The sequence below is a fragment of the Artemia sp. Qi Xiang Cuo genome, chromosome 11 (assembly GCF_049724085.1).
Source record: "Artemia sp. Qi Xiang Cuo chromosome 11, ASM4972408v1, whole genome shotgun sequence".
NCBI classification, from domain to species: Eukaryota; Metazoa; Arthropoda; class Branchiopoda; order Anostraca; family Artemiidae; genus Artemia; species Artemia sp. Qi Xiang Cuo.
In genome coordinates this window covers 66,859,786-66,883,740 of record NC_142804.1, presented here as the reverse complement: position 1 = coordinate 66,883,740, position 23,955 = coordinate 66,859,786, and the positions used below count along the sequence as shown (strand labels likewise).

The 23,955-nt window shown below is 36.0% G+C and overlaps 1 protein-coding gene across 1 annotated transcript in view; it reads left to right on the top strand.

Annotated features, from left to right (window-relative positions):
* LOC148947261 (protein strawberry notch homolog 1-like) overlaps positions 1-23,955 on the top strand; it is a 90,535-nt gene that overhangs the window by 31,952 nt on the left and 34,628 nt on the right. The window contains exons 7-13 of the mRNA XM_089096961.1: positions 1,374-1,549; positions 3,693-3,854; positions 8,363-8,604; positions 10,061-10,214; positions 11,018-11,187; positions 11,977-12,239; positions 19,510-19,686. Of these exons, the coding sequence (XP_088953087.1) occupies positions 1,374-1,549; positions 3,693-3,854; positions 8,363-8,604; positions 10,061-10,214; positions 11,018-11,187; positions 11,977-12,239; positions 19,510-19,686 (1,344 nt within the window). The remainder of the gene's footprint in view (positions 1-1,373; positions 1,550-3,692; positions 3,855-8,362; positions 8,605-10,060; positions 10,215-11,017; positions 11,188-11,976; positions 12,240-19,509; positions 19,687-23,955) is intronic.

The window sequence follows — 23,955 nt, the reverse complement described above, 5'->3', positions numbered from 1 at the left end:
AAAGACAAAAGCAGATATTTTGGTAAGGATCTCTGCCAAGGCATCCTCGGTGTTCAAAACAAAACAGAGCGATAAAAGAACTAAAAATAAACTAACTTTTTGAAGTGGACATTAACAAAGCAGAAGAAATACTCAAACAAACAAAGATCACCCTAGTTTTCTTGGTTATGTTTTAACTTATTCTTTAAATATATACCTTTTTTTTTGTCATGTATAGACCATGTGGTTTGAGTTACTTATAATCCGTAAATATTTCTTCATATTCTGTTTTCTTGGCCTTTCTGTGTAGGATCTGGAATACTTTCTTTGCTGAGAAATACAGAGTATTTGGTATTACACGGAAAATGGACAAACTACGAACACGATTACTAGAGTGTAGAGAACACATTGCTGATTGTTCTCCAAATTGTATCCGTGTTTAAATAGTTAGGGGATTCATCAACGGTTTTTTTCATGTCATTATGTCCTGTGTTGTATCTGGTTTGAATTATGGGCAAATTCATTCTTTGTTTGCTTTCTATGTGTTGTATATTTGTTTTTGTGTATTGTTTTTATTTCTTTTGTCTATTCTGTAGTAACAACATTGTTATGTTTTTAAATAGGGTAATTTTTTTATCTCAAAATTTTGATTGAAATGTGTTTGGGGAAATGGTGGGCGTGGAAGGAATATTAGTTGCCTTCGAATTACTTTTGACTATTAAAAAGGGCACTAGCCCTTCTGATTTCCAATCGAATGAGACCTTTTTGAAGTTTCTACGACAACTCCTTAGATACGAAGTGCCCTGGTCTAAAGAAAAAAAAGAGCCTATGAAAATAGTCAAAACACTGACATAGCTTTGCGCTAATATGCTCAAAAATATGCTTTATACTTTATATACTCATCTTGCACCCTAGATATAGCTTCCCTGGATTACTTTTTCTTTTTTAGGCCTAACTGGAATTAAAATGAAAAATATTTCAATCGATTAAAGGGGCAAAGTCAATACATGGTATAATTTAAGTCGTTCATTTTTAAGAAAGGGTCTTTTTATATGGAAGTATCTCATTTAGCAGTGTATTAACCTGAACAAAAATCAACTAAAAGAATTAATTTGAAATCTAATTTGAAAAAAGTCCCAGTTTTTTACATTTCCCATATTTTCTAAATAACTTGGTTATTTTTGGATTTTTCCGACTAACTAACAAAATTTTAGCCTAAATCCAGGCCTAAGTCCAGTTAACTAAGTCCAGGCCCAAATCCAATTAACAAGAATGCTCAGGGTAATTATCAAAAAACTATTAACAAATCCAATTTAGATATTGTTTACCACTGCAACCTTTTTGAAAGTATGAAGTTTTTAAGGTATATCTAAGTAATTTTTTTTTTTGTGAAGGTGATGGACCTGGTGTAGGAAAAGGCAGAACCATATCTGGAATGGTTCTTGAAAACTACATTCTAAAACGGAAGAAAATATTGTGGGTATCCGTCAGCTCTGATTTAAAGATCGATTCAGAAAGAGATCTCAGAGACATTGGAGCTGATAAAATAAAAGTCTACGCTCTAAATAAGGTAAGTTTTTGTTGTTGCTAACTTCTTACTTCTGTGTTTTAAGAGCATTCGTAATCTTTATAGTTAATAATATTAAACAAATAAGCTACACGGGTATCGTTAGTAGGTTTCAGACCCACGCCTCCTCCTTCTTCTTCCTCCCCCTTCCCGAAGTTTTGACATTTTTCATTTAATTTTTCTTTATTTTCTTTTTTAAGTGCTCGCTCACAGAGTGTTTTTTTTGGACATTCTCAATTCAATGTGATGAGGATATAATTGATCCGGATTGTCATTTAATATATTATATGAGCCAAAAGTGACAATAGCTAATATATACGTACTTTCACATTTGACAGGCTTTCATGTTCACACTGTCTTGTAACTTGTAAAAACACTTTTCCACAAGTTTTACAAAAAGACTTGTAAAAACACATCAAAGTTTTGTTATATGACTTTTTTTAAGTTTTTACGAGTCGGACAAAAAACTTGAAAGCAAGTGTTTGAGCCAGAAATGGTCTCTCAGAAAAACATCGCAGGGAAAATTTCCCTTAATCTTTCCGTGTACGGGTATGATAAGGAGGGTTATTTATGCAGCTTTAAAGTCCTCATACGCCTTTTGTAATAAAAACAGGTAACTCGGGTTTGAAAAATAAGAGAGGTATCATTTCTCTGATGTGTTAAGACCGGTCGTTAGAAATAGGGCTAAAAATTTACGTAAGGGCTAGAAAGACGTAGCAGTTTTCTTGCTGTGTTTTAACAGTGTATCTGTATCAACGATAAAATGGATTTTTTGAAGAAAGGGCAGTGTTTCTGGGCTGCTATTTAAAATTTGTAAAGCAAGGATGCTTAAAAAGTACAAAAAAATTATGTTAAATCATCATTAAACACGTTAAATAAGGTGGGATCAGATTAAATCCTTGTATCAAGTAGGCATTCCACAAAATCCAGTGTAAAAATAATCAGTTTTTTGTTGATTAAAACTCAGACTTAAATAATTCACTGTCGGAAACGCTGAACATAAGCATTAAGGTGAAAAAAAGAAGCCCGAGTTGAAAGCCGTCGCACATTACGCTTCTGTGGACGATCGCTCAATCCTAGGTGCCAGATCAGGTATTCGAAACGCCACTAGTCATGACGCGTGCCTTGACTGGGGAACATTAAAAATGTTATTGAAATAAAAATGACGAGTGCCTTACTCTTTTTCGTCTGAGAGCATTTGGACTTGACCTCCTTTTGTCCGTCTTGAAAAAAACTGTGCATGAAATTTCGTCAAACCCTCCTTCGCATCACAAGAACTTGCTCCCGCTTCCCTTGGTCCCTCTAAGATTCCAAGTCTCCCGAGAGGCGGCTGCGAAAGCTAAAAATCTGACACCTGTTTACTCCTGGTCCCAGCGTTATTATCGAAACTATGTGCCGAGTTTTGTTCGTGCTTCTAACAATTCGTAGCTTATGCATTTTTGAAAACTGTGTTCGAAACTTTTGTGCTCGTTGATTATTTTTTTTGTGGTGACCATATTTTGATTATTACGGTATTTGTTATTTTATAACTAATTGATTGACTTAAAGATACGATGTTTGGGCCATGCCCATGAGAGTATATCTTGTAAGTAATCGGATTAACGACGCTTCTTGACTACTAAGGTCCCTGCAGTTGGCTGTGACGGCAAGGTTCGATCTCTGGGTCTCGTATTACAACGCTAAGGTCAACCCACTGTTCCACTACAGTGCAGAGTGTATCTTGTTTACTATATAATTGGATTTGAAATTTCGGTTATCTAGACTGTATCAGCCCCATCTATTTTCTTTTGGAAACTTATGATTGTGAAGGAATGGCAAAGCGCCAATCTAAACCCATCCGCCTTTGGTGCTGGTCTTTTCTCAAAAGGTGTCACTTCAACTGAGCACGACAGTAATTCTTGTGGCATTACTAATTTTTGGTTCGTGTAGGCTTTGGTAACCCTGTGCTAGCATAGTGGAGTGATGCTCTGCTTGGCAATATAGGCCTTGGAGATTGAAAGACCTAGCAACTGAAACATCATGCCGTGTGCGCCATCACCTGCCCTGGAGAATCTTTATCCTTTTATCCTTTACAAGCGTTGTTAATTTACTATTTCATTTAATTTAAATTTGGCAATTTTCCTTTTTGATTTATTTATTTATTTAGCTCAAGTACGCTGATATTCGTTCTCCAGCCAATGGAAGTATAAAGAAAGGAGTCTTATTTAGTACATATGCATCTCTGATTGGTGAATCATCTGGCGGTGGCACGTATAACACTCGTTTCAAAATGATCACAAAATGGCTTGGGCCAGATTTTGATGGACTTGTAAGTAGCAGAGCTAAGCTTTTATTATTGACTTCAAATCACTATTAGCAGCTGGAACTATAAAGGACAAAAATAAGAAAAAATATAAATAATAAATAAAAAAAATATAATATAAAATAATATAAAAATAAGGAAAATATATAATTGGGTTTGTTTGAATAGTTTGGTGCCGCGGTTATCAACATCCGACCATTTTGTCTGTTTTCGAACACTCCCCCCCCCCTCCGGATAGAAACTGCCATGTCCTTGCCTTGATTCCTTTTTAGTTCTCTAATGATTCCAACCTGTCAAATTGTCTGATTTACCCAGCTTTTCATTAGTGTTATTTCTAATCGCTTTGATTGAAGAAAGATAAACTTTGAGCTAAATAATCTGAAATCCGAGGCATTTATTTAAGCCCCCTTCCCCTGCCCCTTGCTCTCTCGCTGAAATGCCAAACCCTTGTTCCCATTGTTTAAAATTACCGCAATATAAAATATGCTGAATAAATTAAGTTAGATATTGTGCTTCTTTGGAAATATAGAATCAGGAAGATGTTTTAAGGCGCCAGATAAAACTGAAACTTCCTGAATATTTATTTAACTACTAAAAAGCTGTTTTAGCAACAAGCCGCCCGAGGCCAACACAGCTGTGCACGCTCCTCCTCCATCCTAATGTATTCAAAGATTCCCTTTTTAACCCCTTTCGAGAAGTTCTAATTTCCTTTAAATTCTTCCTAAAGATTATCCATAAATCTTCCTTCAAATTCTTCCATACTAAGTAATGAAACTGCCGTTTGAACCATGGCAAATAATAAACAACAGCTTTTCGACTTGGGAGCATGAAATCAGGAAGTAATTTGGGTCGTAATCAGGAAGTAACTTGGGTCGACCCAAATTGTAATTTGGGTCGTAAATTCGGTTTAAGACCAGCTCTGCTTCTCACTCAGACTATCAATTGTCATGTTTTTTTTCCCAATTAGCCATGGATTGGTGGCAATATGATTTGAATTCAAAGGAGTGTCATACTTGTAAATAGCATAGTTAAGCTTTTATTATTGACTTTAAATAAGCTGCTGGGCGGGGCAAAGTTGGAGCCAATTTTCTGAAATCAAGTGAAAATGATAATAGAAGCTGAAAAATGTCTCTTATGGTACCTTACTGACAAAGATACAGTAAGAAAAACTGACCTGTTTCTCTTAGTGATTTAATTCTACAGACTGATCTTTATGTTGACAAGATTTTGCAGAAACTAAATTTAAGCTGGGGGGCAAACTGAGGTCGGGGGGGGGAGGGAGGGGGAAAACTTGAGTCTGGAGGGGCAATTGCCCCTCCGGATTGATGGAATATTTGTATTTTCATACAAATACAAAATTTCATAGAAAGTTTTTCGATAAACTTCCACTTGCTACCTGTAAATTTGACGATAGGCCTAGTGCAATTTTAAGCCTAATTGTATTGACATCATTCAAAAGCATTGTAGTTGTATATCTAAAAGCAATTACAAAAGATTACAGGACGCATAAAATAAACCAAAAATAATTATAAAAACCAAAACAAAATAATGTGGGGTCCTAGATGGATGGCCCAAAAGCAAGATCTTTGATAATTTGTCATTCTTCATCCGTAAAATGTGTCCTAGCCATCTCAATCTTCTTCTCGTTATAGCCCTAGAAAGCGGGATAGCACCATTATTTTGTTACAGCCTGTTGTTGTCAAATGGATACCCAAAACTATCCGTAGACAATTCTATTGGTAAACATCTGGTAAATCCTCCTCCGTCTTTTGAGGCACCTACGTTTCAGAACCATACTTGACCACTGTTATTCATGTAGCTTCCAATATTCTATTCTTGGTTTCCAGATTTATCTTCCTATTTAAAAAAAAATTCAACTGTGAAAAACACCCTGGATCTTGGCTAATGTGCTTTTTACATCTTGCTCTCTACATACTTATCATGCTACCCTTGAAAGTGCAGCTATCCACTTGATCGATCTTCTCATTACCCAACATCACCTCTTCACCTTCATCTGTATCTAGTCTAAACGACTTAGTCTTCTTAACATTAATGTTCAAACCGATTCTTGATAGTTCACTCTTAACTCTCAAAAACCTCCAAAAATTCTGGCATTTTACTAACATTGTTATCGAGGACATTCAAATCGTCTGCATAATAAGTCTAGAAGAGTTTTATCTTCCCATTTGATTCCATGCTCTCCTTTACTATGTTCTTTAGGACAAACTCCATCAAAATCACCGCTATAATAGGGGATAGAACACAACCCTGCTTAACTCCTTGATTCCAAACCAGCTACTAACCTCATTTCTTACTTCAGCTGCTGCAATATTGTTCTTTTACTTAACACTAATCACTTCGAATATAAGGTTTTTTTTTGGATACTCTGGTGTGCCATACAAGGATAGGGCCTTCACTAAAGTCGTTCTATCGGCTGAATCAACCGCCTGCTCATAACTTACAAAACTGAGGATTAAAGGGGTCTGGTGATTCATGCACTTCTCAATTATTAATCTAAAAGTGAAAGTTTGGGTCGACGCATCCCCTTCCCTTTCTAAAACCACGCTGTTCTCTTCTTAAAACTTTAGCTACAGCATTTCTAAGTTTAAAAAGTGTAATCTTACTAAGAAATTTGCGTTCTGCAGAAACCAATGCCTCTATATTTACCCGTCCACTCTTTTCAACTTTTAAAGGGATTTGTTTAAAGTTTTCCTAAAATCGCTATGTATTTTCTCTTTTTCAAAAATCTTATTCATAATCTTAATGTAAAAACCCATTATAGCCATATTTTAAAAACCCATTTACCACACTATCAACACCTGAGGCCTTATTATTTTTTAATGCGTTTAGTACTGTCTCTAACTCCTCTTTGCAAAATAAATTGTCGTTCACTTCCAGATTGTCACAAATATTTTCGTTATTTTTGTATCGTCATGTGGAGGGACGTACGCAGGCCAGGGTCAGGAGCCCCCCCCCGAAATCTCAAGTTTCCTCCCCCCCCCGAAATTTCAAGTCCCCCCCCGAAATCTCAAGTTCCCCCCCCCCCCCCGAAATCTCAAGTTTTTCCCCCCATAAATTTCTGATTTTTCTCACAGAATAATGAATTTGAAGGATTTGCCCCCCCTCGGGAAAAAATTCCTGCGTACGTGCCTGGTCGTGTGTATCTTTTATCACGGTTTAGCAGCACAAGTCTAGACTGAACAAAACACAATTTCACTAGTTGACAAAACAACTGCCAAATTTCGAAGAGTTTGAAAGATGATCTATAATTTGTTTTCCTGCACTTTTAAAGAGTTGAACTACTCGTACTTTAAGTTCAGCCTGGTTAAATTGAACTCAAAAGTCTCACACTACGTCTTTATAGTTTTTTGGCTAACTAGCTGACAGACACTTTTTCACTTTTAAAGGTAATGTTTTTTAGAATGTTTGGGGAAGGAATTTTCCCCCCCCCCCCTCTCTCCGGATAATCCGCTTGTGAATAGAGCACGCATTGCTACCAAAGTATATGTCGCCTGTAAAGCAATATACCACGGACATGTAAACTTAAATAATCATCCTCCTTCAGCCTGCTATGAGTGAAACCCTTAAAATCAGTTCAGACCTGTTTTCGACGCCTCCCTATGCTGCTTTTCGGGGCGGAAAGAAAACGGACCAGTAGAAAATCTCAGTAAATTATTGGTAAAGCGTGTAAATTGCGGGGAAGAGAGGAGGGGGTCCCTCTGAGATCAGTTCAGGGAACCCTTCCAAAAAAGGGCTTAAAAAAGAGTAACCCCCCCCCACGCGGAAAAAACTGTCACGTTAAGAGGATGGGTCAAAGTGTATGGGAAACTAGTAATAAATGAAGATCTGACGATTTAATGGGAAAGTAGAAAAAAAGGCCGTGCCAATTTTACTGCAGTGTCTGGCGACTTGAAAAAAAAAAAAAAAGCTGGACAATTTCAAAGCGATAATGGATAGTCGAGATTATTATCTTTATTTTACTAAAGTTAAGGTTTCTCTGTACTTTAAGTATTCTTGTGTTTTCAGGAATAATTTCGACTCAAAATACAGTTAGCATAAAGACATGCCTGTATAAGTCTGCTGCAGTTCAGGGTTATTAACCAATCTTTCAAATACCAAATTTTTGTATTGGAATATCCCTAATTACTAATTCTTTGTTTTCAAACTAAGACTTTCAAAATCTCCAACATAATGTTGAATTATTAGGAATTCAACTACTGATGGAAAGTTGTTATTAAGATATGAAACCTTTAAGAATGGATCTAGAGCTAAAATCATACCCCAGGGAGGAATCTCCTAAGAATTACGTCGTTCCCAAAGAAAGCCCAAGCGCTGGATGGTACTGGCGATATATTTCGACGCTGAAACCTTACTAGTTCCCCACACTCTTTGGGATGGATGTTTTTTAATTTTAAATTAAATGAAAACTAACAACATAATTCAGTTAAATAATAAATTAATTAAGTAAATAAAATTGAAATTAAATTAATTAGAATTTAAATTTTATTATTTAGATTGTCTTTGACGAATGTCACCGAGCGAAAAATCTGATGCCTACTGGATCTGGAAAACCGACCAAGACTGCAAAGACTGTACGTGATCTCCAAGAAGCCTTGCCGAATGCAAGGATCGTCTATGCCTCTGCCACCGGTGCCACTGAGCCTCGTAATATGTTCTACATGAGTCGCTTAGGGCTTTGGGGGCATGGAACTTCTTTTCCAGATCCTAGGGATTTCTTGGATGCCATTGAAAGAAGGTAATGACAATTTCGCAACTTTAATTTGTGAATATTATTATGAATAATTATTGTATGAGTGTTTCTAAAAGGTAAGGAATTTTACGAGTTAAACGTTTCAATATGACTGTATATTAATATATAACGAAAAATGCCCCTTGGAGTTGTTGAACAATATATAAGAGATTAAGGAAAAAGATCAGACTTAGAGGTCAAGGAAAGATCTGGAGAGACGTGGTGTTTAATTCCAGTGCTGTAAGATCGTAACGATAAGCTGGCTTTTCATAGAAAAGGCAACATTTTTTTTCGGACAAACATTTAAAATTTTTAAACATGGACGGTCAAAGAATAAAATTTTTTTGGACGAATTTTTCTGCTGAAGAATTTTTACTCATGGCACCAAAGCACTAAATAGTTTAAGAAGACGTAGGGTTTCGTTTGAAGGTGTAATTGTCCTTTTAGTTGACTGAATTTTATCAACGAAAAACACTGTCAGCTGTAACTTATTAGTTTTGCTTTTTTGTTTTCAAGGTTCAAAACGTGGTGACACTGACGAAAATGTAATACTGCCCCCAAAACTTCGTAGTTTCTACAAATCAAAGAAAAGCCTTGGAAAAACGCATTTTTCAGGTGTGAATAGACCTAACATGGGCCTAGGAGACTAAGTTTTCATTCCAATAACCTTGGTGCTAAAATGATAAATGTTTTTTGTTGTTATCTTAACCATAGGGGAATCAAATCAAAATAATCCCCTTCTATGCTTGTGGGAAGTGAAAGGGGCTAAGTTTTTGAACTTGTAACAACGTGATTGTAAATTTTCTGGCTATCTAAAGTTTATTTTACTAGTAATGACAAATAATGAACAAATTAATAATGATAATTAACAACGATATTTGATAATCATTGATGACTAATTTTTACTCCATTCTTCAGTTCTTTGTTCACATAGGAGATAAAGCTTCTTGGACGTGTGTTGGTATAAACTACAAGTGAGAGTATGAAATGGTGGAGGAAAATATAAAGGAGATCGGTGTTCGGTAAGTCTTAGAACTCGCCTCTACAGTTAACGTCACAGTACATCATGGCATTAGTTCTACGAATAAACTTGACAGTATTCAATATGATTCTTTTGAATGTACTCTACTGGTGTGTACCCATCTTCTTGATGTAGATGTTAGAAAAAAAAAATATTCGTAACGATAATTATGTGTAGCACACTTCGCAATATTCGGGAGGTACTTACCTCAAGATGCTTCATGTTATAAAGCTATCACATTTTTCTTTCTTTTTAAACAAGAAAGTGCTTTATGAAAATGATATTTATGAGTTTTTTTTCATATTTATGATATTTATGATATTTATGATATTTATGATATTTATGAGTTATTTATGATACATATTTAGTTATTATACATAGTTATAGTTATATACATAGTTATTATATACATATTTATGATATTTATGAGTTATTTTTCAGAGGAGTTGGAGCAATGGAACTAGTGGCAATGGATATGAAAGCCAGAGGTGTTTACATAGCCAGACAGCTTTCATTCGCTGGTGTTTCCTTTGATATTCAAGACATCGAAATGAAACCGAAGTTCATTCAAGCTTACGACGAATCAGTTGATTTGGTATGTTTTACATATATCCTGGCAATGTTTGGTTGTTGTTAATGTTCAATTGCGTAATTTTGCATTGATTGGAAACATATGTCGCTTTTAGGGCGAAACAAGATTTTTTAAACCTTTTGGCTAAGCTAAATTCAATTAAGTAGTTCCAACAAATTTAGGTTTAATTAAGCAAACTGAATAGTTTCCAACAAACTAAAGTTGAGGGTAGTCTGCATGGGGGGGGGGGGGTTGGGCCGATGACTAAAATTTAATTTTTGAGAGGGAACTTGGCCCTAATGGAAAAAGAAAAAAAAAGAATTATCCTTTTTCATAAGTTTCAAAGCAGAAACGTAATTTTCTTGGGTCTGAGAAACCAATAACTTTATAAAGGAAGATTTGCGGAAAGGAAAACAAATAAAAAGGAAAATGACAAATGAAAGGTTAGAAATTTTGAACTATAGCAAGATTGAGATGATTCGGTCGTGTTTTACGGATAGGTTGTGAATATCGTGCCTTTTTTTTGCAATCGGGTTGGGGCCTAACGAAAAGTAGGATGTCTTGGAATAGAAAAGGAAAAGGATATAAGAAGAGAATTAAAGGAAATAGGAACTTAAGGAAAACAGAAAAATTAAAGATAATTTTGAAATTACAGGAAATTTTTACTCCAAGGGAGGGAGCAAAGGGTAAAAAAAAAAAAATCGGAACCGAGTAGGAGGAGCTTGCGCAGCTTTGTTGGCCTTGAGCTTCTTGGCGCTGCTGTGAATTGTCAGAAGTTGTAAAAGTAGTTTCTACCAACGTATATTTATTTAATCTATTTTCACTAGTGGACTGACATGACAAAGAAGTTTGAAGAAGCAATTGATATAATGATTCCTCCTGATGAAGAAAAATCCTCTCGAAAAAACATTTGGTCGCAATTTTGGTCTGCCCATCAAAGGTTTTTTAAATATATGTGCATGGCTTCGAAAGTTGGTCATACCGTAAGAATAGCTAGGTATGTGGCTTGATTTATCTGTATTAATCTCTCTCTCTCTCTCTCTCTCTCTCTCTCTCTCTCTCTCTCTCTCCCGCCCGCGCTCTCTCTCTCTCTCTCTCTCTCGCTATTTCTCTCTCTCACTCTTACTCTCTCTCTCTTCTCTCCTTCTGTAAAATTTGAGTCTTTTTTGATCAAAAAGTAATTGTTAATCCACCTTAGCGTCGCAAATATCCTCCATTTTTTTTGTTAGTACTATCATACTTGTAGATAAAGAAGATGATTTGCCCCTCAAGGCATCCTCTCCCTCAAGACATCCTCTCCCTCAAAGGGAGATTTAAAAAAAATTACTAGGATGAACTGGGGTTCCTATTATTTAGGTCGAAGCTTGCCATTATCTGTGAGGATCAGCACCTCACTCCAAAGAAAAATCTTTCCTCCGCTAAAGCTTTGTTTTTATATTTCTTTATCATAAGTATAGTTATGATTACCACTAATAAATAATAATTGGTATTTTCATTGACTTTTGAAAAGGTTTTAAACCTACCTGCACAGAGGGAGCGAGGTGTGGAAGGGTGTTAGGGTTAGTTCTTTCAGAGATTGATCCAAAAGCATTCCTACTGTGATAACAGGAGGATCTTTAAAATAACACAAAATGTTTTAAAAAGGTCAAAATAAATCTGTGGGAAATAATTTATGTGAAAACTGAGTCATTAGGATCTCTAAATTAAAAAAATATTGTTGACTTTTCTAAAACTTTAGTAACCAACTGATAAAGAAAAACTCAAGTCGTGCTTATTCGCTATTTAGGGAAGCTGTAAAGAATGGAAAATGTGTTGTTATTGGTCTACAGTCTACCGGTGAGGCTCGAACCCTAGAAATGATTGATCAAGAAGAAGACATGACAGAGTTCGTATCTACAGCTAAGGGTGTCATCCAAAATCTTGTTGAAAAACAATTTCCAGCTCCTGATAGAGGTGACAAGATCAAACGAATGCTCGGTATTGGTAAAGAACGAAGTATTTTAGAAGAGCTGAACATGCTACCAGGTGAAGGGGGAAAACGTAAAGCTGGTATGTTACTTTTCGTACAACTTACTTACTAGGACTTAGGTCGACTGCGGACCTCCGCGTCACTCAGTCCTGGGCCAACGACCAGAGCTCCTCCATTGACCTACTTGAATGTGTAGCTCCTTCTCCACTGACTGACCAAGGGTTGTATGATGCCTACTGCTCTTTCTTTTTTTTCAAAAAATACTAATTTATTTGATTTTCTATGTTTTCAGTACTATTTCGACATATTGATTTGGTTTGGGATACAATAATAATATAACTTTTCAGGGGTGCACTTAGAATTGTCTTTAAAAATTTTCACTTGTATATTTAAGATATCTTATCAAAAATTGGTCAAACAACACAAAACTCTCCGAAGTGTGCTCCCGTGTGAAGCTTTGGTTTTCTTTTTGGAAAGATAATGGTCGTCCTAGGTCGGGTGTTTTCAATGATATTTCGCTTTATACAAAAAAAGATTTTTGCAAATGAGCTAGCTCGTCACTGTGCAGGCATTGTTGACTCATACTTACTTAGAGTTTCTACGTGGCCTAATTCCATTTGGAAATCCCTTGTTCCCCCTAACACCACATCCTCGAATACTCCAAAAACTTCTGATATCCCCCTGTCTGAGTGGAAAATACATTTCTCGAATGAATTCGCCGTACCAGATCCTACTTTAGAGCATAAATATGAATCAAAACTTGATGAATTTCTATCTGTATACCCGGAGTCTCACTGTGTAACTGTGTTGTTATAAGACAAGCCATGATAACGGCAGTCTCCAAGCTCAAACGGAAAGCTTCACTTGGTGTAGATAATATTAGTGCCTTTCATGTTATCTATGGAGCCCCTTTGCTCCCGTTATACCTAGGATTGCTCATGCAGGGGATTTTTTATACTTTTACATTCCTGTCGTCTTGTTGCATTGTTAATGTCCTTCCTATCCCCAAGAAAGGCAAATTTAACATTCGGTGTTCGACCATTAGGCCTATAATAACTCTACTGTATTTTGTAAACTGTTTAAGCTGCCTTTTGTAGATGAATTAAAGGAGAATTGTAGCCTTCCGCCATACCAGTTTGGTTTTCAGAATAAAATAGAGTTGAGTTAATGCCCTCAGTGTTTCAGCTTATGTCCTAGTAGAGGCTGAACTGGCCCAGGAAAGTCTCGTTCTAGTAGCTTACGGTTTTAAGCGTGCATTTGATTCATTTGTGCACGGAGCCATGCTCCTTCATACGTAAAAAGAGGTGTTCACCCCTCTGTTATTCGTAGCTTGAAAAATTTATATTCGCGACTTAAGTTATGCATTAAAATTACAAATTAATTTAATTTGCCAATTTCCAATTCATCTAATCTAACACGTGCTCCATGAAATAGACTTTCTTTTTCCCAGTAGCCCACCGAATGATCAAAATAGTTTTGTTTCTGTTTATAAAGGTACGCGTCAAGGTGCTATTACTTCGCCTACTCTTTTTAACAAGTGTGTCCTAGACGCTCAATCAAAATGCATATCCTCATGAATTGAGGCAGCAACAAACGTGACATTTTTCTGTTATGCGGATGATGTCCTTGATCTTTGCAGGTTAATACAGTGGATCGAAGAAAACTTCAGCATACTTGAGAGTGAATATTCCAAATTGGGGCTGGAATTTAATTCTGATATTTCTGAGGTTCTTCTATTTAATTGGGATAATTTGGGTCTCCCACAGTCAGTCCAACTGGGACGTTCTTTAGGAAAGCCAGTTGAAAAACTTGTTTATCTTGGTCTACCAATTGGTCCAACCCGTTTGCTGCTGATATTCCACTTTGAAAAAAAATGAGGTGCGTCTTATGCTTCAGTTGTCCGAAATAGAAATGTTTCAACCGAATAATCTTCGCTAAACTATATAGTTCAACAGCACTACCACATTTTTTATACACAGAACCATTTTGGAAGATTTTCTCATGAACAGATAAACGTAAACTCCCTTCAGTATGTTCAAGTTTGCAAAATATTTACTTCATTTACTCCCGTGGACCCGAAATTCAGTATTAACCCGCGAAAATAAAATAGCCGACCCAGCAATAGCTCTATCAAAGCGTATTTCGAAACACAATCGCAAAATCAATTTCCATCCATGGTATCCCCCTCCTATGCAGTGATGATTCAAAATTATATGTGTGTAAAAGTTGTTCAGTGTTTTATAGATGTCCTTTATTAATTGTTCTGGTAGTTGTGACGTGTCTCTTTTTTTCTCTTATTCCTGTTTTTTTTTTCGTTTTCTCTGTGTAGTCCGTCTCTGCGTACTTTTGTATTGTAAGACGAGTTAGAAATAAATAAAGAAATATTTTCATATTTAGAATTTCATATTTTCATATTTTTGAGACCATTTATTTTTTTGTATCTGTTTAACAAAGATGGCACCAAAATCAAAATACCAGTTTCCACCATTTTGTGCTGCAAAGCAAACATGTTAGAATTATGGACAGAATGCTCTCGAGCAAACATTGGGAGATGCATTCAGCTTGGATATTTTGAAAGGCTCATTTTAGAACCTCCTAGTTCCAGCGGCCATTCTGCCGTTAGGTGGCAAAATTATCCTTTATTTACCGATCTTGGTGTGCTTCCTTGGGTGGGGGAAGTGATGGTTGAAGGTTGGACAAAAAACGTCTAGTCACTTCTTGTGCTGTATTCTAGAACCAATAGGTACAGCTAATTTGGGTTGGAAAGAATAGTTAACTTCGTCACACTAGTAGTGGTAGTAATAACTCACTTTCAAACTTCACAAACGGAATCAATCGGTAGCACACTAAAGCAACAAATATAAGATATAAGCAGTATTAGGAGTTGGAGAGTGGAACGTGAATCGATGAATATTTACATAAATAATTCAAATACAATAAAACTATATAACGTCATGATCTTGAAGCAAAAAAATTCATAATTTTTAATCATAATTCCAAAAACACTTCAATAAATTACGAAAAGGAAACAATTTTGCAATACATAATTATCAATTTCATTCCCGTCGAATCTGAATCTGATTCGAAGGTGTATATCCTCCTCCTCTTGACTTGCATTCGTGTCTAATAATCTACCTTAATGTGAGTATTCTTCAGGCGACTTTCTATCGGATAAAACAAAATATTGTGATTTTCCGATTCGATCGTTACATGTAAATGCCCAGGGGTTGCAAAGTGCAATCAATGAACTGAAGCTCTTGCTTGCATCTAGTCCTATAGACATTGTTGGAGTTTGCGGAACTTTTTTGTCTGCTAATACACCTCTTACAATGTTAGATCTGCCCGGGAAGAAGTGTATTTCGCGCACAAGGTGTCAGAATGTGAGAGGAGGTCAGATGCTGTATATTCGTGATGACTGGTCTTTTAGTATTCTCAGTGATTTGTCTGTATTTGATGAAGGGTTATGTGAGACTATTTTTGTTGAAGTTGTACCTTTGGACTGTAATCCATTTATTTTCGGGTCTGTTTATCGATCTCCGTCGGGAAACCCAAAAAGATTTTTGAAGTTTTTGAACCGCTGTTGATAAATCTGGAAGCGTTGAAAAAACTGGTTATTATTTCGGGTGATTTTAACTTTGATCTTTTGAATCTCGATGTTGGAAATAATATGGAGTTTTTAAGTATGATGCTGTGTTCTAATTTTCTTTCAAGTATTTCTCTGCCGACAAGAGTTACAGCTAACACAGCTACATTAATAGATAATATATTTTTCTCTCCTGTTTTATTTCATGCGGAAAAATCGTCAGTAATTTTGTCTGATATGTCGGATCATTTTCCGGCGAGTGTTCTTTTAAATTTAAATAATAGTAATAAACAAGATCGAGATTCAACAATGGATAATTCAAAAAAGCGATATACATGGATTGATTGTAAAATTCTACGTCAGTTAATTGGTGATCATGATTGGAGTTCGGTTTATGGCTCAGATGACGCAAATGCTGCGTTTTCAGATTTTATTGATCAAATGATTCGACTGCGGGATCGGGCTTCTTCAACACGAGTTTCGCATGGAAAGTTTGCGCAGAAATTTGACCCATGGATTACTGAAGGTATTTTGACATCGTTAAAACATAAAAATAGAAAATTTAAGAATTATTTAGAATTACAGATACCTGAGTCGTTTGAAGAATTCAGAGTTTATAGGAATAAGCTAAATTTAATTATAATACATGAGAAGAGAAAATATTATAAAGAGAAATTTTTTGAGTATAAATCGGATATGAGAAAAACATGGCAATTGATAAATGAAAAGATACGTCCTCATAGTCGTAAAAATACTAGTGTTAATTGCCTTGTTTTAAATGGAGAACATGTTACAAATCCCAATGAAATTTTAAATGCTTTTGGAGATTATTTCAGTAATATTGGTTCTAAACTTGCATCGACTGAATATGCAACTGAATTCCCCTTCTGTTCCAGTTAATGAGCAACATGCAGAAAATTTGTTTTCTTTTTCTGAGATTAAGCCTCATGAGATTGAAAAAGTTATTCTGAAGCTTAAACAAATTCAAATTCAAATTCAAATTAATTTATTTAACATAAAAAAATACAAACAAATTTACAGCGGCCATCTATAAAAACCCGAAGGTTTGTTTACGATGGCTGCAAATCCATTATTATAAAGCTCTACATCCACATAAAAACTATCTCTTTAAGGGGAAAAATCAGCACTTGAACTGAATCAACATAAAGAACATCTCCTACTCTAAAAGGATTACACTCTAGAAATCGCAAGTGAGAAATATCACATATCATCCTTAAAACATACACTCGAAAAAAAAAAAGAAAAAAAAAAAAAGAAAAAAAAAAGATACATCTAACTAAATCAACTATGACAAAATCAATAAGTATCAGCTAGGCTATAGAGCCGACTCCGTGCGCTTTGGCGGGGTAATTTCGCGAAAATGCGACCATTATCTGTCCAAACAATTTTGGACAGTTTTTCTAAGGACGGAGTTTTTCTAAGGACGAATTTGGATTTTCGGCTCAAACCGTAAAGCAAATAGCATCAGGCATTTCACCCTTGTTGGCACATATCTTTAATCTATCACTTTACTATTATTCTCCATGACCACACTGCCTTTTCTATGACGAAAACAATAAGAATTCCAAATAGGGATAGGTCCTTTTATTAGACAGTGAAACAAAAATATAAAACAATGACTCTAAATATTTCAATAACACAGTTGGTCATCATCATCAGTAGTAACTCTACTGATGATGATGACCGACTGTGTTATCGAAATATTTTGAGTCTTTGTTTTATATTTTCGTTTCACTGTCTAATAAAAGGACCTATCCCTATTTGGAATTCTTATTTTTTTCGTAATCTATCACTTATGCATGGACTTTTTCCTGAGCTTGTAATAAACAGCAAATGTTATAGCATTACCTAAAGCTGGGAGTTCAACTGACCCTTTAGATTATAGAGGCATTTCTCTACTTTCGATTTTCAGCAACATTTTGGAAAAACTTGCAAATAGTCAATTACAAAAATATTTATTTGATAGTAAGATTTACACACGTCTCAATATGGTTTTATAAAAGGAAAGTCAACTGAACTGGCAATTCATGAGCTCTTACTAAATATTAATGATTCACTAGATGATGGTCAACACGCGTTGGCGATTTTTGTTGATGTCGCCAAGGCGTTTTGACACCGTAAATCATTCGTTGCTTCTTTTTAAACTCAAGTCTTATGGGTTTTCAACACAAGCTGTTAAATTTTTTGCATCTTACCTTTCTAGGAGACGACTAGATTGTGTTGATAAATCTCGTGATCTCCGTTCCGAAACTTTTCCGATTAATTACGGAGTGCCTCAGGGCTCTGTCCTTGGGTCTATTCTGTTTCTTCTTTTTATAAATGATTTGCCAGAAGTTTTTCCTCTTTGTAAAATTATAATGTTTGCTGATGATGTAGTAATTTTTGCTTCTCACCGGGACCTTTCAGTTCTTTTCCATAACCTCGAAAGTACGTTACTAACTGTATCTGATTGGTATTCAAGGAATTTACTTGCTCTTAATGAAAAAAAAATGTCTATATATGTTATTTTCGCGAACTGGATCAGTAGTGTCAGATAGCTCTTTTCTTGAATGGTCTTGAATTAAAACGGATAGATCAGTTCAAATATCTTTGGATTATTTTAGATGAAAATTTGTCGTTTCATAAATATGTAAAAATAATATCGTTAAAATCTTCACGAAATATCTGCATGCTAACTCGTCTTTTTCATTTCTTTCCTAAATTCATTTTAAAATCTATTTATTATTCTTTCGTCCACCCATATTTTCTCTATTGTATTTCGGTTTGGGCATCTACTTTTTCGTCTGTTTTCAAATCTCTCCAAATGCTTCAGAATAAAGCAATGAGGATTCTTTTTAATGTTGACTGCAGATCTTCAGTTAGACACCTATATGGGACTTCAGGAATTTTTCCTTTGGACCAACTTCATTTAATTTCTATCTCTAGTATTTGTCACGATTATCACTATAGTAACTTACCTGTAAATTTCTCCAGCATTTTTCCAACTAATTCTCAATTTCATAATTATCCTACTACGCATCGTTCAGACTTTTCGTGCGAAATATGCCCGACATCGAGAGCGGGATTCAGCATCCGTCACACTGGGCCAAAAATCTGGAACTCAATTCCAGCATCAGTCCGAGAATGCAGCAACACTTGAAATTTTTTTAGACTGGTGAAGAAATATCTTATGACATGCTAAGCATTTTGTTCATTAGGGTTTTCTTTTTCGTTGTTGTGAAATTTAGTTAGAAAATGGCTGTGTATTTTGGTTGGCAATATTGTCAGCGCTAAAGTATGCCACCAGGTATGTGCGCTGTTTTGTGACATTTATTTATGTATGTGTTATAAATAAAAATATTCTACTCTACATATTCTATTCTAAAAGTTTCTCTATTTGATGTTAAAGACGTGAGAGGGTAATGGAAAGGGGCAATTGCCATCTAAGTTTTATACCCCCCCCCCCATAGATTTCCAAAAATGCCTTTTTCGATATGTTCATTGAAATAAAAACCGAAAAAAGCTAGACCCCCCCCCCTCTCCCCCTGGAGGTTGGAAAATGCTTTTTTGTATCTTCATATTTGAATAATGAAAAAAAAAATTCCTCCTGACATTTTTGTGGATTGGCAGTCCTGGGCAAAGAGCATCTGTCATTATATTTTTTTTTTGTCGTGTCTGCCATGACCTAAATGGCTCTGTTTTGATTGTAAAAGTTCTGTTCTTTTCTTTTCTTTTTTTTTTTTTGCTTTTTTTTTTTTTTTTTTTAGCAAACTCGGCACTAGAGAAGACTAAGAAGATGAGGTTCGATGACTCCATTTCTGATGGTAAGGATTCGGATTCCGAATTTGATTTTTCAGAAAGTGAAGATGAAGATGAAAGTATCTCAGAAAATCCCAGTGATTCCGATAATCCATTCTTTGGATCAGACTCTGATTCAGACACTGGTAAGAATCCAAACTTTTTTCTCCTTGGTTTTGTGGTATGATTACCCTAATTAATAACCATAAGCTTGTATAATTCATCCAACCAACTTCCTCGTGTATAACCATGTATCATGGCGATATATATCATGGCATATACCAAGACGTTTCCAGCCTCATCTGGCAGTGTAATTTAGATGTTACAATAAGATTTGTTTAACCCTCCCCAGACTCATATGGCTGAGCTTGCAGAGTCACATCAATGACCCCCAAGTCAAAGAATTGCTACACTAAGACTCGAACCCTCGTTCTGGAGGACGTAGGATTACAAGTCCAGCATGCCATCCACTCAGCTAGGGTGGCTCTTTTGGTTAGCCTTCAGGAGAATACATCTAGGTTTGAGTACCTAGGTTGTTTTGAGTACCTAGGTTGGTTGAGTATCTAGGTTTGAGTACCTAGGTTGTTTTAAATACAAGAAAGTTAATGTATAAAATAAAAATATCAAGGTGAGCGAGCTTCGATTGACCGCCGAAATTTATTAAAAATTATAGCCACATGTAATTCAACTTAGTAAATTTCTTTAAAAAATACACTGTTCTTGTTATTCTGTGATTTTTTAATTATATGTGACTGTTTTAATGAGCTTACAAAAGCTTAAAAAGAATTAACATATAATTTTGACAAAGGAATCGTGCTAAGATTAGAAAAATGTACCTCTTAACACGTGAGACCAACTGGTTGATGGGCTTACGAGTAAGATAATTTGAAAGCCATATAGGTTGACGGAATCTCTGATTAGAAACACTGTCTTATTGTCATCTCTTTTTTTATGAATATTTCTTCTGCATGGAGGCTGTTCAAGGTGAACGAGCTTTGATTGACCGTCCAAATTAATCAAAAATATATGTTATTCAAAATACCTCTAATCTAAGATATATAAAAAACTAAATTTATTGAAAATGCTTATTAAAAACTAAAAGAAAACGTACAAATATTGGAATTCTTACTTTATAATATGCAGCATGTTTCTATTTATAAGACTATAATACTTCCTTCCGTTGTTATCCATATTTCAAATTATTCTGTATAATATTTTATTTATTGGGATTGTAATATTTTATATTTATTTTTATTTTATTTATTGTTTTTATTATTTTATTTATTGTATATTTATTGTTTATTTTGTAATATATTATATTATTTTATATATATTTATTGCGATTGTAAATATTTTATCTACAATCCCATTGTAGTTACTTAAACTGTAGTCACTAGTCAACGTTGTCCTTTTTATTGTAAAAACACATAATAAGAGACAGGAACACAGGTGGACCCCGGCGCCGCACCGATAAGGGAAGACCGGCGACGGCAGGGCCAAAAACGGTAGCGGCGACGCACGGCCACTGGTGAGATGTTGGCGGCGCGCCACCGGTGCGATCTGTTGACCGCAAACATTAATGTTTTCATCAGTCTTTCTCAAATCCCAGCTTGAATTTACAAAAGATTCGGGCCTATTCATGCTGATTTCAAATATATAAATTTCATCAAGCTTAGTATTACCCATCAAAAGTTACGAGTCTGAGAATATTTGCCTTATTTTCGAAAAAAGGGGGGAAACACCCTCTAAAGTCATAGAATCTTAATTAAAAATCACACTATCAGATTCAGCGTATCATATAGCTCTATTGTAGAGATTTAAAGCTCCTGTATGCAAAAGTGTGGAATTCTGTTGTTTTTTTTTGCCAGAAGAAAGATCGAGGATGCGTTTTTATTTGTTTGTTTTTTTTCTTCCCACGGGTGATCGAGTCGACCCAGTGGTCCTGAAATATCGCGAGAGGGTTCATTCGAACGAAAATCAAAAGTTCTAGTGCCCTTTTTCAGTGACCAAAAAAATTGGAGGGCAACTAGGCCTCCTCCCACGCTCATTTTTTTCCCAAAGGCACCGGATTGAAATTTTGAGATAGCCATTTTGTTCAGCATAATCGAAAAATCTAATAGCCAAACAAAATCGGCATAGTCGAAAAGACCCGCCAAAGTCCCCGGGGGAAGGGCTGCAAGTTGTGAACTTTGCCCATGGTTTACATATAATATTTGTTATTGGGAAGCATACAGCCATTTTGTTTGGGGGGGGGATGTTATGCTTGGGGGGATTTCTCATGGAAGAATCTTCGTTAGGGAGAGAAATTTCTGATGAGTGAATATTCTAGGGGAAATGTTACCCTGGGGGGTTTTGACAGAATTACTTAACGAAATTCTTTTGAATTGTCGTAAATTCACTTTGCCAAGTTTTTATATGGAGATGTTCTGGGGGGATTCTCCTGGGGCTTTTTAGCTCGAGTTTTGTCTTCTGGGAAATAATTTCCACGGAAGGGGGCATTTCTGGAGTATCCGAGAAACCGATTATTGATTAAAGTCTTATTCCAATCAAAAAATGCTAAGGAGATTTTTTCAGGGTGAATCGTCCACAAGCAATTTTATAGAGGGGGGGGGGGGAGATTCTCAGCGAGTAAGGAACTGTCTGAAGGGAATTTGACGGGGGGGGGAGTTCACTTTACGTTGTATGAAATTTCCACGGAGGAGTTCCGTGAGGGGGAGGGGTATATTTCATACAGGGTGAGCCAGATTTACCGGCATTATTTGAAAAACAAACAAATTATGCCTTATATGAAGGGTTACCCCCCTCCTCAATACCTTATTTTGACTCTTCGTCACCTCTACTTTTTAAAACAATAAGTACATGATAATGGTAATAAGCTTACCTAAGCTATGGATGGCCTCAGAGAATATATTAAAAACAATAAGTAAACTTTAATGTAAAGAGCGAGGCGTTGAGGAGGGGACAGCCCCTTTCATATAAGGAATAATTGCTGTTCGTTTTAAGTTTTAATGTTGCTCCTTACTTTCAGTTAAAAAAAACTTTTTTTTTTATTTAATTTCATAAAGACGATACTTTTGTCAACATATGAAGAACCGTTTATATTGCAATTGTATCTGTCTGGTTTATATGCGAAGTAACACAAGAGACGAAAATTAACGGACAAAATAGTAGTGAAGGATTATGGTATACAAAGTTATATTTGGCAGGCATAGTTACTAGGGATAAATCACTAGGGGTGATTGGGTGATTTTCGGGGATTCGGGGAACCAAATTTTTTTAAGCGGTGACACATAGATTTTCGAGCAAATCCCCGAATTCAGGGATAGTGCAACCCTGCTTGATTTCTAATCAGGAAAATCGAAACACTTAACCACACGAGAAAAGTAAAGCTCCGACTTTGAGGTTGACGCAATAAAGAATTGCCACAAAATTAATTCAAAGTCAACCGAACGCGCCGCCGGTGGCGCGCGTGCGGCGCGCCGGCGGCGTTGCGACACTTCGGTGGTGGTCAACCGGGCCTCTCGTTGGCGGCTTTAGGTCCATCTGCCGACGCGGTACCAGGGTCTACACACTGCGACTGAAGAGCAAAGGAACGCAAAAATTTTATTTTATAATATGTTTACCCAACAGTTTTATTGAATTCAGTTGGTGGAATGTTTTTCACCATGTCGAGAATGCAGGAAAACTGGAAGAAGAAGAAGAAGAAGACGTGAAAAAGAAGACGTGACGCATCAGGAGATTTGCTAGGTGTTTTGCAGAAAAACCGCCGACGAATTGTTTTGGGTACCCGACTGACTGACCGTGTTTCCAACAGTAGGCTGTACGAAAAGTGTGGTTCAATCCTGCTTTATAGGGCTATAATGAGAGGAAGGTTGAGATGGCTAGGGCATGTTTTACGGATGAAGGATGAAAGATTTTCCTTTTTGGCCAACGGTCTAGGGCTAAATGGAAAGCAATGTCGCCCACGGCTGAGGTGGGAGGATGTAGAGATTTCAGGGACATGAGAACTCGGGGCCCGACCGATATGGATTTTTGGGGTCCGATACCGATATATCAGTATCGTACCGATACGATACCGATATAATTTGCAGATAAATTCCCCTCCACGAAATAACCTTACCTAAGCTTTAAATCCCCCAATCTCTGCCCATATTCGTACTTACATGTTTTCCCTGGTCTATTACACACCAAAGAACAGTCTCAATAATTTACTATGGATTCCATAAGTTAGGCCATTTACCAGAATGTTATGATTTCTTTACCTTTTTCTGATCAGCAGCTTCTGAGCACACAAAAGAAATGGCGAATATTTGCGCAAGTGACAGATAAGAAAACTTAAAGCAAAGAAGCTGATTTAGTTACATAAACGCACATGCGTGAAAATCTGATTGAATGAAGCGTAAGATATTTATTGA